Source organism: Phyllobates terribilis, unplaced genomic scaffold (assembly GCF_046119375.1).
Source record: "Phyllobates terribilis strain yellow unplaced genomic scaffold, ASM4611937v1 Scaffold_1__5_contigs__length_1240528914, whole genome shotgun sequence".
NCBI classification, from domain to species: domain Eukaryota; kingdom Metazoa; phylum Chordata; class Amphibia; order Anura; family Dendrobatidae; genus Phyllobates; species Phyllobates terribilis.
This window is the reverse complement of record NW_027362761.1, coordinates 1,150,124,536-1,150,140,047: the sequence shown is the minus strand read 5'-3', so window position 1 is coordinate 1,150,140,047 and position 15,512 is coordinate 1,150,124,536. Positions and strand designations below refer to the sequence as shown.

General features: G+C 44.9%; 1 protein-coding gene across 1 annotated transcript in view; it reads right to left on the bottom strand.

The window, feature by feature from the left end:
• The window catches only part of STX18 (syntaxin 18), a 193,669-nt gene that overhangs the window by 55,876 nt on the left and 122,281 nt on the right, over positions 1 to 15,512 (bottom strand). The window contains exons 6-7 of the mRNA XM_073648398.1: positions 13,042 to 13,160; positions 11,332 to 11,420 (exon numbers count right to left, since the gene is read on the bottom strand). Coding sequence (XP_073504499.1) covers positions 11,332 to 11,420; positions 13,042 to 13,160 — 208 coding nt within the window. The remainder of the gene's footprint in view (positions 1 to 11,331; positions 11,421 to 13,041; positions 13,161 to 15,512) is intronic.

The window sequence follows — 15,512 nt, the reverse complement described above, 5'->3', positions numbered from 1 at the left end:
ATAAAAAAAATTACATATTATGGCAGGTCCTAAGATAGAGACAAAATGAGCATATACCCTGCTATAAAAAGCAATAGTGAATATATATATAACATAGGGTAATTAGTAAACACAACGCTTTTGATAAAAAAAAAAAGCGTAAAAGCCATTCCAACAGCGCCAAGGTGAACCCAATTGGGACGGTCCTAACCTCTACTATTAAAACCTTACCATGCGTCAAAGTGACATAAATGTGAATAAAGGCCGAGCAGGACCAGGCTTTGACTATGAACACCCAGCAATGGGAAGATATATAAATGTAATGTCCTGCTCCAAAAAAGGGAGGCCATGCCCTTGCATGCACCAAGTGCAAAAACCTAAAGCAAAACAAAAAGAAAAGAACTAGAGTATAAGTTGGTGTGCATGCAACATGTAGGAGCATGTTCACACTGACCACTAAACAGACACAACCTAGGATCAGGGCCGGCGTCAGCACCCGACGCACCCGGGCAAGTGCCGGGGCCCTGAGCAAGCGGGGGGGCTGACTCGCCGTCGGGCACCCGGCCGCGCTATGGGACCCGTGAGCGGAGGAGAGCGGTGCCAGCGCCCCACCCCCCCCACCTCCGCTTGCTCAGGGCCCCGGCAGCCGGCACAATACTTACCTCTCCCCGTGCCTCCGCAGATCCGCTGTCTTCCTGCTGCGCGCTCCCTGTGACGTCTCAGGTCAGAGGGCGCGGTGACGTCTTCACATCGCGCCCTCCCCTGAGCCGTCAGAGCGCAGAGCGGGGAGACGCCAGCGATGCTGGAGTCCGGACCTGAGCAGCGGCAGCAGGTGAGAAGTGAGGTGAGTATTTGATTTTTTTTTGTAATGTATGGAGGCATGGGGCATTATATGGAGGGGGGTGACATCGTGCATGGGGCATCAAAAGGGGGGAGTGACATACTGTATGGGGCATTATAAAGAGGGGGGGGGGGAGTGACATCCTGCATGGGGAATTATAGGGGGGGAAATGACATCCTGCATGGGGCATTATAAGGGAATGGGTGTATGACATCCTGCATGGGGCATTATATGGGGGGGGGAAGTGACATCCTGCATGGGGTATTATAAGGTGGGGTGACATCCTGCATGGGGCATTATAAGGGAGGGGGTGTGTGTGACATCCTGCATGGGGCATTATATGGGGGGGAAGTGACATCCTGCATGGGGCATTATAAGGGGAGGGGTGACATCCTGCATGGGGTATTATAAGGGGGGGTGACAATGCATGGGGCATGACATCCTGCATGGGGCATTATAAGGGGGGTGACATCCTGCATGGGGCATTATAAGGGGGGTGACATCCTGCATGGGGCATTATAAGGGGGGAACAGACTGCGTGGGGCATTATAAGGGGGGAACAGCCAGCATGAGGCATTATGTGGGGGGCACAGCCTGCATGGAGCGTTATATGGAGGCCAGAATCCTGTATGGAGCGCTATATGGGGGCCAATATTCCGTATGGAACGATTTGGCGGTTTCTGAGCTATTGTAGAATTTACAAATTTACAATAGATATCGCTCATGTAATGTAAGAAGTGAAATCTTTGGCATTTTAATTATATATATATATATATATATATATATATATATATATATACACACACACATACAGTGCAAACCAAAAGTTTGGACACACCTTCTCATTTAAAGATTTTTCTGTATTTTCATGACTATGCAAATTGGACATTCACACTGAAAGCATCAAAACTATGAATTAACACATGTGGAATTATATACTTAACAAAAAAGTGTGAAACAACTGAAAATATGTCTTATATTCTAGGTTCTTCAAAGTAGCCACCTTTTGCTTTGATGACTGCTTTGCACACTCTTGGCATTCTCTTGATGAGCTTCAAGAGGTAGTCACCGGAAATGGTCTTGCAACAATCTTGAAGTAGTTCCCAGAGATGCTTAGCACTTGTTGGCCCTTTTGCCTTCACTCTGCGGTCCAGCTCACCCCAAACCATCTCGATTGGGTTCAGGTTTGGTGACTGTGGAGGCCAGGTCATCTGGCGTAGCACCCCATCACTCTCCTTCTTGGTCAAATAGCCCTTACACAGCCTAGAGGTGTGCTTGAGGTCATTGTCCTGTTGAAAAATAAATGATGGTCCAACTAAACGCAAACCGGATGGAATAGCATGCCGCTGCAAGATGCTGTGGTAGCCATGCTGGTTCAGTATGCCTTCAATTTTTAATAAATCCCCAACAGTGTCACCAGCAAAGCACCCCCACACCATCACACCTCCTCCTCCATGCTTCACGGTGGGAATCAGGCATGTAGAGTCCATCCGTTCATCTTTTCTGCGTCGCACAAAGACACGGTGGTTGGAAGCAAAGATCTCAAATTTGGACTCCTCAGACCAAAGCACAGATTTCCACTGGTCTAATGTCCATTCCTTGTGTTCTTTAGCCCAAACAAGTCTCTTCTGCTTGTTGCCTGTCCTTAGCAGTGGTTTCCTAGCAGCTATTTTACCATGAAGGCCTGCTGCACAAAGTCTCCTCTTAACAGTTGTTGTAGAGATGTGTCTGCTGCTAGAACTCTGTGTGGCATTGACCTGGTCTCTAATCTGAGCTGCTGTTAACCTGCGATTTCTGAGGCTGGTGACTCAGATAAGCTTATCCTCAGAAGCAGAGGTGACTCTTGGTCTTCCTTTCCTGGGGCGGTCCTCATGTGAGCCAGTTTCTTAGTAGCGCTTGATGGTTTTTGCAACTGCACTTGGGGACACTTTCAAAGTTTGCCCAATTTTTCGGACTGACCGACCTTCATTTCTTAAAGTAATGATGGCCACTCATTTTTCTTTACTTAGAATTTGTATTATGGCAAGAAAAAAGCAGCTAACAGTCTATTCATTAGGACTATCAGCTGTGTATCCACCAGACTTCTGCACAACACAACTGATGGTCCCAACCCCATTTATAAGGCAAGAAATCCCACTTATTAAACCTGACAGGGCACACCTGTGAAGTGAAAACCATTTCCGGTGACTACCTCTTGAAGCTCATCAAGAGAATGCCAAGAGTGTGCAAAGCAGTCATCAAAGCAAAAGGTGGCTACTTTGAAGAACCTAGAATATAAGACATATTTTCAGTTGTTTCACACTTTTTTGTTAAGTATATAATTCCACATGTGTTAATTCATAGTTTTGATGCCTTCAGTGTGAATGTACAATTTTCATAGTCAAGAAAATACAGAAAAATCTTTAAATGAGAAGGTGTGTCCAAACTTTTGGTGTGTACTGTATATATATATATATATACACACACACACATCTGCGGTATCTGTGCATCATGAATCGTGGTATGTGTTGAAGGGGCCCACTGAGACTCTTTCGCCCAGGGCCCACAAAAACCTGGAGCCGGCCCTGCCTAGGATAGAGACAAAATGATTCGGTACACCTTGGCACTGGTGGGATGGCTTAGTAAGCGGTGTTTACTAAGTACCCTATGTTATTTATATGCATTATTGCTTTTATGCTCCTACATTTTGCATGCATACCAACTTATACTCCACTTCATTTATTTTGGTTTTATATTTATGACAAGTGACATTTCCTCGTTCAATATCACATATAAAATACTACATTTTCCTTGTAGCAGCCGCTGCAGCAGATGTTCAACGGTTGCCTGGAGTTTACAAAATTTACGCCTTTCCACGTCATAAAAGTGGAGTAAAGCCTTTACTATGTCGCTCCTATAGTATAGAAAGTACGCCGGTGACGTAAGCAGGTGACTAGCAGCCACTTGGCTCCTATCATTATAACATTTAAAGGGAATTTGTCAAGACAGTCGACACCAAGCACAGGCACTTGATGCACCCTTTACATTGCCAAATGGTTCCGTGCACCTTCCCATCCACTTGTTTTCCCTCTATCTCCACCCCCTCTTTCCTGATTAACAAGGAGCCAGATGTGGGTGGAGATCGATGGAAAACAAGTAGTTGGGAAGGTGCACTGAACTTTTGGTTACACCAAGGGTGCACCGAGTGACTGTGCCGGGGTAGAACAGTTATTTTGTGCAGACAGACTCCCTTTAATGTTCGTGTTCGGCTAAGCTGAATGTGCATGCTTATGATGTGATCATTTATATTAAGCTCTGGCCGAATATTACCCCTATCTATCTTTTGCCAAATGTGCACTCCAATTACATCCACAGCTGCATTCATAATTCTGCTTGGACTCCATAAGCACAGAGCTGTGTGATGTCTATCACCTTGGCGGCAATCAGTCAAGGCTGTTTGATTCCAGTCTACAGAACTGGAAAATTTCATGGCAGCCTGTAGATGGAGGTCCATTAGTTTTTCACCAGCTGCTGTACAACGCAATCCCTGGTCTGTAGCAGGCAGATGAAAAGCATCTTCTGGGTTTCTGATACGGAGTATATATTGCTAGTATATAACAATGGATACACATGAATCAGCAACGGCAGTCAGCCCGATGACAGGTGAAGAGAATAACAATGAACACCTCATACCAATGGCACCTGTCAGGATTGGGCTACAATAAGAAGCAAGTGAACCGCCAATTCCTAAAGTTAATAAGTCGAGAGCAGAAAAAATGGGTAAGGGTCCGAGTCAGCTTGGGCAAAATATGATGACATGAGGACAGGGCAGGTCTTGTGGGGTGTTCCCAGTACACAGTGGTTATCACCTACCAAAAATGGTCTAATGAGGCACAATCTGTGTACCCGCGACAGGGTCTTAGGTGCCCAAGGGTCATGGATGGTCATGGATGTTCGCCCTTCCAGTCTGATCTTAGATCATGATCATGACAAATTATTTACTACGGAAGCATTTCATGTTTTGAGTCACTGGACAGGACATCTGTGCCCCTCCGCGGCCAGCCGCGCGCCCCTCCGCGGCCAGCCGTGCATTCAGGACAAGTATATTATTATGAAAGATGAAAATTGACCCTCACCTCCCAGACCGGCTCTGGTCTTTCGTAGTCTGCATCCCTCACTGGTCTGCTTGGATCAACATCCAGTGGAGCAGTCACTTGAGCGCTACAGCCCATCAGCGGCATCTGATCAGCTGCAGCGTTGAGAGTTTGTTTGACCCCAGCAGAAGAATCAGTGATTTTTTTTTCTCGTATGAACACTGCAGCTCAACAGAGGAAGCTAATAAATTGCAGTGCTCACTGACGCACGATAAAAGCGGGTATTCAAGTAATGGACAATCCTTTAATGTCTATCACAAGGCCTATCAAAAGCTGAAAGGTTCCACGACCAATAAACACTCCAATCAGAAAAGAAAATCACCAGGACGAGTGGCCTCCTTACACCAAAGCTTATGTTGACTAGCATGTGTTCGGATGTCTGCCAGGGCTCAATGGTCTTGATCTGGCTTACTAATAGGCGCGAGTTAAAGGTTGGTGAGGAACCCAAAGCTGGTCATCCACATGAGAACTGGTCCGCTAAACAGCTGTCTCTCCAGAATTTCCCGTACACCTAAACATGGGCAATCATTCATGCCTTTTCAACAAGAGCGAGGAGAAAGCCGCTGCTAAACACCCTTGGCAGTGGCTTATCTCCCAAAACACAAGAAGGATCAGCTGCTGAAATTCCAACTCCCTGATATCATCTGTTGTGGGAGAGCCGGGATACCCCCATGATAAAGGGGCCGGCCCTGCCATAATCAGCGGGTTCAGCCGACTTTCATCTAATGTGTTTTCCAGATAAAACCAGGAAGGATATCCCATAAAGACAGCTATCTGGGCAGAATCATTTGCATTGTATTAGGTCAGTAGTCCTCAACCACAATCTATGGGGACATAAAAAAAAAAAAAAGCACAGAAGCCATATTACAGCCAATAAAGGATAATTGGTCATTAAAGGTTATTCCAGCTCAGTTGACTTCCATATTGGTGAGGCAAGACGCATCGGTGATGCCATGCCTACTGATGCCTATAGGGACGTGTGCGTGATCGGCAGGGATTGTGCACCTGTCCTCTTCTAACGGGAAGTAGAGGCGCACGATACCTGCCAGTGACGCGCACGATACCTGCCGGTGACGCGCACAATACCTGCCGGTGACGTGCACGTTTCAGAATGCATCTGTATATGGGACATCACCGGTACCTCTCACCTCCCGATATGGAAGTGAGTGGAGACAGAAAATCCTTTATGTTGGTCCAAATGGCACAGAACTTACTATAAACTCAGATTCATGCGCAAAAGGATTATTCCGTCGCAGATCACTTCTGTATTGGTCGGTCAAAGTCGCAGGAGAGTAGCTCAGAGCCCGATGCTTCAACACGACATACGTTCAACTTACCTAGTGGGTGATAGGAGTAATTTACATGGAGTTTTCCCATGAAGAGCAACTAGTGGCCACCCATGAGGAGTAAGTGGAGAGACGTCTTGCAAAGCAGGACGAATCCCAGTAGAGTGATAAGAGCTGGAGATAGTCAGAGTCTGGCTGCGGCGTCCATGAGACAAATCCATGGAGCAGAGGGCAAGAACTGTATTGTGTGCCAGTCCCAGCGACAAGTGTGCGGTTAGAGCACTGAAATCAAGAGGCCAGAAAATAAGACTAAGAGGTCACACCTCAGGGGGCCAGGAGATTATCACTATAGCAAGTATCTATATACGTAATGCACCATTCACCTCCCAATACGGAAGTGAGCAGAGCTGGAATTAAGTGAAAATTACAATTATTATGACCTCCCTTCCTATCACTAAATAACTCATGCTGAAAGAAAATTTGGAAGAGAACTTGGGGGAACAATGGGAAGCTTTATCTCCATACCTAGGAATAGAGGAGAATGCAGTTTGGAACAGGAAGCCGGGAAGTGACCAGAGACCTGATGAAGACTGCGCAGAACAAGTGAGGAGAAGGTGGAGACAGCGGCTCGCTGAGGGGCATGATGTCACCAGTAAGGAGGAGGAGGCAGCCTCAACAATGCTACCCTACAGCTCGTCCTCCTCTACTTGGTCCAGCTTATTTGTATCTTCTATACCTCACACTAATAGGGGGGGCCGGGCGAGCCACACGGCAGGGGGGCCGGGCAAGCCCCTTTATTAAGCAATTTCAATGAAGTTACGTTGCATAGTGGGTCATAAGGACAAATACATTATTTGCACAGCTGCAACTTTTAACCAAATCAAAGAACCACCACCTGCCTCCCACCATCATAAAGATTTGTAAGTATATTTAATTTTAGGAGGGCAATGATGCATTTTCTCCCCATCCACAAAAGTCAAGAATCCATCGACAGGAATAAATCAAGGAACTAAATAATTAACCTGGCGTCACAATAAAGACGCATTGTGATCCTGTCACTGTTCCTCCGTCTATTTCAGGAAACCTATTTATAATACATATAAAAGAAAAAGTTTTACTCGTCGGTGACTTGACGTAGATCTCCACCTGCCATCTCTCGGGAAGTTTGACATAAGCCCAGTAACAGCAGCAAACGCCATTCGCGGAGCAGCACGCAGAGATTAAAATTGCGACTTTTCATTATTTTTTTTCTCCATATTAAAGCCGGAGATAGACATCTCCCCTGACGTATTGTCTGTGATCCAGCTTCACACATTACAAAGGACAATTAATTGGTCTTCTGCGCGGCAAACGCTTTCTACCGTCGGTGCCGAGTTTTACAAACCCTCTTTGTATTGTCTTTTAACAATAGATGGGGGAAAAGTGATAATAAAAGGATTTGTGCAACTTTAAAAGATACAAATTAGTCTTTGGGAAGGATGTGGCAGGGAGGGAGTACCATTGCTTAAAAGGACATCTACCAAAAAATAATAGAAAAAACAAAACAGGATATGATTTTTTTTTTAAAGTGTGGCTTTGCTCCCATCACGCTCAGAGCAGATGTTTGGTGTTCGGATATACACCAGATCTGAGGGGAGGCCAAAAGAGACCATCTATAGATTTTAGGGAATTTTATAATAAAAACAAGAGTTTTTAATAAGGACTTTGGAGCTGGATCAACCCTTTGTTTCCTCCGATATTTCAGAGAGCTCCTGATCCATGACACCGGTATAGGTGAGCTGCGTAAAACCCCTTGACTATACAGTGGTGTGAAAAAGTGTTTGCCCCCTTCCTGATTTCTTAATCTTTTGCATTTTTGTCACACTTAAATGTTTCAGATTAAAAAACAAATTTAAATATTAGAGAAAGATAACATCTTCCCGCTCGACCTTCCTGTCCCAATTACTAGGGGACAGCAGCACACCACTATTGAACCCAGAGCAGTGTCAAAAGGTTGTTGGTTGGATAGCGGATAATGCTTTCAGTCACTTAACCACCACCACCACCACCACCCTGTCTTCCACACGGTCAAGTCTCAGTAGCCGTGAGTCTGGACCGCATATTCCTCACCCTGATCCTCCTTCCTCCCACCATGACGAGTGCCCAGAGACAACTGATCCCACACTTGGACTCTCCGAAGAGCTGTTCACTTTTCCATTTATAGATTTGGGCCTCTCGCCTGGTCCACTTGAAGAGGGGCAAGAGAAGATTGCATGTAGCGATGCCCAAACATTTGAGCAGCCACGGTCATACGAAAGCGAAGATGGGAAAGTGTCACAAGAGGTGGACGATGATGAGACACAATTGCCAAAAAGTCAAAAGGAGAACCAGGGTGCGGAAGTGGAAGTTCCCCGTAACACCAACACAAAGGAAGTTGCAAGTACAACTGTTAGGTCTTCCAGAGTCTGGTTGTTTTTTAAAGACTCTGCCGATAACCCCAAAAAGGCCATTTGCACCACCTGCCAGGCCAGTATCAGCAGGGGTAGCAAAACTACCAACCTGACCACCACCAGCATGATCAGGCACATGACAGCAAAGCACCCGACTTTGTGGGCCGAACCCCAGGGTCCAGGAACAGTGTCTGTGGATGACACCACTGCTTCTTCTGCTGTTGTGCATGCAAGCCAATCCCCTGTCCATGGCGCATGCGAAGATGCCTCCTGCCCTGCACCTGTCATTGCACACTCTCAACTAGCACCATCAGCTAGCACTCATGCTCCTTGTCCATGAGCAGCATTCAGTTGTCCATACACCGGTCCTTGGAACACAAGGGCAAATATGCAGCCAACGCCGCACAGGCCACACTACTAAATTCCCACATTTCGTGACTGCTTTCCGCATCCTGATGGCGGCGGCCGTCTGTCGGTACACGGTCCCCAGTAGCCACTATTTTTCCTGGCGTGCGGTCCCCGCATTACAAAAAAATGCGTCCCACAACATAAGCCGTGCCCTCAACAAGGCAGTTACAGGGAAAGTCTACCTAACCACGGACACGTGGACAAGTGCTTGTGGGCAGGGACGGTACATCTCGATGATGGTACACTGGGTTAACATAGTGGAAGCCGGGACCCAGTCGGACCTTTGGAAGGAACACATCCTCCCGACGCTGAGGATTGCGGGCCCTAGGTCAATCAGGGTTGCCCCCACAGTCTACAGCTCCTGCACCTCATCCTCCTCCTCCGCTTCAGCCTCCATTTCCGAAATGACCACATCAGTCACAATCTGGAAGCACTGCAGCATTGCCTCAGCCAAGCGGCAACAGGCTGTGCTGAAGCTAATATGCTTAGGTGACAAACCACACAATGCTGAAGAGTTGTGGACAGCTCTGAAAGAGCAGGCAGATCTGTGGCTCACACCGATGAACCTACAGCTAGGCATGGTCGTGTGTGATAATGGCCGGAACCTGGTGGCGGATCTGAGGTGAGGCTAGCTCACACATGTACCATACCTGGCTCATGTGATTAACCTCGTGGTTCAGCGCTTTCTCAAAACCCACCCGGAGATGCTGGATCTGCTTGTCAAAGTACGCCACCTGTGTGCCCATTTTAGAAAGTCAGCTACAGCTTCCGCCGCCCTTGCCGTGCTTCAGCAGCGTTTGCAGCTTCCGGCTCACCGACTGGTGTATGATGTCCCCACGCGTTGGAACTCTACATTGCAGATGTTGGGAAGGATTTGTGAGCAGAAGAGGGCAGTTGTTGACTACCAGCATCAACAAGACCATCGGTATTCAGTTTAGACTCCACAAATAAGACCTCAGGAGTGGACATGGATGTCAAACATATGTATCATCCTCCAAAACTTTGAGGACTCCACCAAGATGGTGAGCAGCGATGACACCACAATTTGCGTCACCATCCCGCTTCTCTGTCTTCTGAAACTCTCTCTGCTCACAATCAAAGAGGATGCATTGCAGGCAGAGCACGATGAGATGGAGCAAGGAACCATAGAGGGTGATTACACACAGCCCAGCCTCATCTCATCCCAACGTTGATTGGGTGACAATGAGGAAGAGGAGGAGGAGGAAGAACAGGAGCTAGTTTCATGCGCTATAGACGTTACTACCTGCACAGCTGTCATACCGTCTGTTCAGCGTGGATGGCCTGAGGACAAAGAGGAGGAGGAGACCATGGTCAGTCATCCTCTTGGTGAGGACACAGAAGTCTTGCCTGTTAGTAGTCTGGCACACATGGTTGAGTTTATGTTATGCTGCCTTTACCGTGACCCTCGCGTTCTCAAAATTTTGGGTGAAAGTCATTACTGGTAGGTGACACTTCTAGACCCAAGCTACAAGGAGAACTTTCTATCTCTTATTCCTGAGGCGGACAGGTCTATAAAAATGAGCAGTTCCTGAAGGCCCTTGTTGCGGAACTATTAGAAAAATTCCCATCTGAAAACGCTGGCGGCAGAGGTCATAGTTCGTTCGTTCGTTGAGCACTGTTCCCATCGATTTGGGCAATTTTTAGGCCCTCTGCAGACCACCGGGGGGAGCCGCTTGAAAAATGCTCGAGACTTACATTGGGCTCGTTACTCGGACCGAACACCCGAGTATTCCAATTTGCTCGACTTGAACAACGAGTACCCGAGCATTTTAGTGCTCACTCATCACTATTGCCGTCATTTCTATTTTTGCACCAAATTCATGAAAACAGTGTACGCGGTTTATGAATTTTGAACAAAGTCAAAGATGATCTTTTCATCAGTATCGAACCATTTTTTTTTACTTTCTTTTAACAAAAGGTTGCACCTTGAGCAAAAAATATATTCTAGCGTACATAGAATCACTCCAGGGGGGGGGGGGTGTACATATAAATGGACTTAAAAAAAAATCTACTGAAAAGATGAATTTAGTGCAGATCTAAAAAATACAACAAAAAACAACAACAAAAAAAAACAGGCACAAATGCACTAATGAAATGGTCCGGAAGAAGAAAAAAAAAAGCAGGAATAATTTCATCACTAGGCATTATTAGAGAAAAGACTTGCTCAACACCTATGGGATATAGAAAACTGGACTATATGCCATTTTCAGAGAATACCCTTGATGTGGTCTTACCATCTGAATCTCCTCTGGGGATAACTCATCTTCTCCCCGACCATCATCCCAAAACCCCGGGGTGCTCTGTGCATCAGCCACGGGCCTGTCTGTAACAAGAAGAGCACGTGTGTTATACTGGTCCTTGCATATTCTCCCCATTCATGGTTGGGGTCTTCCTTTATCTAATTATACATCAGGGATAGAATTTTCTAACTAACTGATTCTTTATTTGCAACGTGACAAATCAGAGCAGAAGGAACGTGTGGAATATTACCTATGGAGAAACCCATAAGTAGCCATAAAGACTTATTGCAAACTCAGCTCTGCTACATCTGTACACGACGAGGGCCGACAATCAGGCCCCATAAATTCAATATTACAGGATGCACCGAATACTGCAGCGAGGGAGACATAGAAATAATAAGGAGATTGTTATCTCCCATAATTGGAACATTTACAGACTATTTTGGATTTTTAAAGTTGCTATGTACTGCTGTTTATTGCATAGCTGCATGGTTCACTTTCCTTGAAGTTTGTCCCTTCTCTCTTCCGGTCTCCCTCTGTTGGCTGAGATGTAACTAATCTCTTTCTTCTTCCTGCTTCCCCTCATTCTCCATCTTGACCATATAGAAGCTCATGTGCTCTCAGTCTGTCAGAGAAAAGTCTTTTTTACCTGCTGCTATGTATGCATTGAACAAAAGTTCTTAAAGAAAACAAAGTCTCTTCTGAATTCTTCACAACGTGCCTGCTAGCAGCCGAGTTAAAATATCTGCGACCATCGCTATTGTAAGTACAGGCGGAGAGACCCCGTCTCACAGAGCCATATTTACAGCCACAGGCCATGGGGACAGAATAGAGATTATTCTGGGTTCCGGCAGCACCTGAGCAAAATCTACAGAGCTGGAAAACAGACTAAAAGCTGCGCCGGTGTAGCCAATACTCATCGGGTTTGGATTATATGTTTTCTGATACAGAGCTCCAAATCCCCTACTGCACTTTGCATAGCTATAGCATTCAATGATAAAATTCTCTCTGCCTGTGGCCACCACTAGGGGGAGATTAAGAGCTTACTGCATACAGGTACCAGTCAGGTAATTTCGGGATCCTAGACAGCTCATTGCATCTGTCTTCAACGTCAACGAAACAGTGCTCAAAACGGCAGAAGTCAGCGACAGGTAATTATTGTAAAGCACACTGTACTGACGGCTTATGTAAGGGGTTATAAAAAAAGGAAAAAAACTCACTCGACATTGCCTTTAGCAGGGTTGTCCAGGACTTCGATATCGATGACCTTAACTTAGGACTGGCCATGTAGTACACAGGGCACCGAGACCGGGCTCCGTACACTCTAAAAGGCCGCTCTCGGGTACTGCAGCTCAGTTCCTACTGAAGTAAATGGTAGCTACAGTATCCAAAAAGGCACATTCATACTGTATGGACCTGACCTATACACTGTCTATCTCCGGCTGACGAGGGTGCCGGAATCAGCTGATTAGTGGGGGTGCAGAGTCAGCGCCCCACCGACCTAATCCTCAGGATAGATCATCAAAATCTCCATTCTGGACAGGCCCTGTATTACAGGATGAATTTACAGAATATTAGACCCAAAATCAAAATGAAGAAAAAAGTTGGGATGGATCCATCTCAAGCAAACATTTTTCCCACTGTCCCTGATAAGCGAGTACATTTTACTGTCAGAGACCAATATTAGTACGCCGAGGTCCTCACCTGTAGTTTCTTCACCACCGGACTTTCCTTCTTCCTTTGCCTCAGAACTTGGCAGTGTGATAGCCTCTGCCGAGAGTGAGGTCTTCATCTGGTGGACTTGTTCTGGTTCCAAACGGGATCTACTCCAACAAAGACAAATACAAGGTAGTCACCAAAATAGAGGCCATAAATGACTGCAGAAATTTCCATATGGCGAGCGAAGCTTTCTACATTTCCAACACGTAAATTGTCTGCTCAGATTTAATGTTACAGACGGCCAAGTGCCCCAAACAGAATTCAAAGGGTCATAATGAGAGGGGAAAAGGGTAAAAGGAAAGCTAATAGCTGTTTTATAGTCATTTACAGTGTTTCGATAAAAAAAAAAATGTTTAAATCACTTTTCGTGTCCCTCTTTGGTGCTGCTGGTGGCTTTTCTTTAGTCTAATCACTATCCTTACCTTTCTGGCAGCCAACACTATTGTCACTTCTAGCTTCCCCTACAGAATGAGGATCCTCCCCACTCTGGCAGCCGACACTATTGTCACTTCTAGCTTCCCCTACAGAAGGAGGATCCTCCCCACTCTGGCAGCCGACACTATTGTCACTTCTAGCTTCCCCTACAGAAGGAGGATCCTCCCCACTCTGGCAGCCGACACTATTGTCACTTCTAGCTTCCCCTACAGAAGGAGGATCCTCCCCACTCTGGCAGCCGACACTATTGTCACTTCTAGCTTCCCCTACAGAAGGAGGATCCTCCCCACTCTGGCAGCCGACACTATTGTCACTTCTAGCTTCCCCTACAGAAGGAGGATCCTCCCCACTCTGGCAGCCGACACTATTGTCACTTCTAGCTTCCCCTACAGAAAGAGGATCCTCCCCACTCTGGCAGCCGACACTATTGTCACTTCTTACTTCCCCTACAGAACGAGTTTTCTCAGCTTTATTGCCATGGAACTGCAGATGCTACTTCTTCCCTGACAAGCAGGACAGACAGCCATTTCTATTGGTGGGTCTGAAGTGACAGAGGATCACTATGCAAAAAACCGACTGAGCATGTGTGTCCACCAGCTCATTAGGTAGAGAAACTCACAGCTACATACCTTACACACCAGGTGGCACCATACTAAATGCATTATCATGATATCATAAATAATAATAATAATAATAAAATAAAACAAAAATACTAAATAATAATAAAATAATTACCAATGAACAAAGGACAAGCCCTTTAAAGCAGCCCTGTTTTTCTCATACTGTATAACATTTTAATAAATATAATTTTTAAAAAATAAATCTTTATGAATTTTTCATTGGCCATCAGAAGGTTTGCTAATCTGACATCTCAAACTTCTTCATCACTGGGTGATATTTTTTATTTTCTTTTTATTGTGACTTAGTTATTTTTCAGTCCTTTTTTTTTTTTTTTTTTTCAAAGGACCATAACTTTTCTACTGTTCCATCAAAATAGCCACTTATGTTTTGCAAGACAAGTTGTAGTTTTGCATAATATTATATCATTAAAATGAATTGGGTTTCTGAAAAATGGGAAAAAAAAATCCAAAAAGGGATGAAATGGTGAAAAAAAACAAACAACTTAACATTACTTTCTGGGTTTTATTTTACGAGGTTGATTGTTCTCATTTTTTTCAGACTTGTGCGATTACGGGAATAACAAACTTGTGTAATTTTAGATTTCAAAAACTAAAAATAATTCAGAATTTTGCAAAGTAATAATAATAAAAAAAGGTTTTCTTAATGTCCTTATTTTTCTGAATTCTTCAACGCTTATTTTTCGGTTTACGGAGCTTTGTGAAGGCTTGTTTTTGAGTGGCAAGCTGTAGTTTTTATCGGTATCATTTTGGGGTAGGTATGATGATCGGATGGAAATTTTACTGCACTTTATGCATTGATTGAAAATCGGCAAGTTTGGCATTTTGATTTTTTTTCTTCTTTACGGTGTTTACTGAATGAGTTAATTCATTATATATTTTGTTATTTTAGTTACAAGGTGAAATGTTCTTTTTTGTTTTTAACTGGGAAAAAGGAGAGAGGAGTGTCAAACTTTATAGATTTAAATATATAAATATATATATATATATATATTTACATCAAACTTTATATATATTTTTTTATATATTTACTTTTTTTTTTTAGGTGTCCAGAAAGTGTTGGATCGCTTGTTCTGTATACTGCAGTACTACAGTATAGAATTACCAAGAAAATGGCGACTGTGACCTTCAGCAGGCCCAAGACAACTTATCGGCATCCGGTGATCAAGTCGCGGGGAGAGGATAATAGATGATGGGTGCCAGAAGTGGTGTGCTGCCAGAATTTAATAATAATAATAATAATAACAGCCTTCAGCTCGGTCTCAAGCCATGGCGACTTGATAGATGAACGCTCTTGTAGGAAGATCGATCTTGTGCAAGCCTAGATAGGTCCACCAGGGTGTTCTCCACCGTTATCTTAATAGTATCACGCCATCGGGTTGC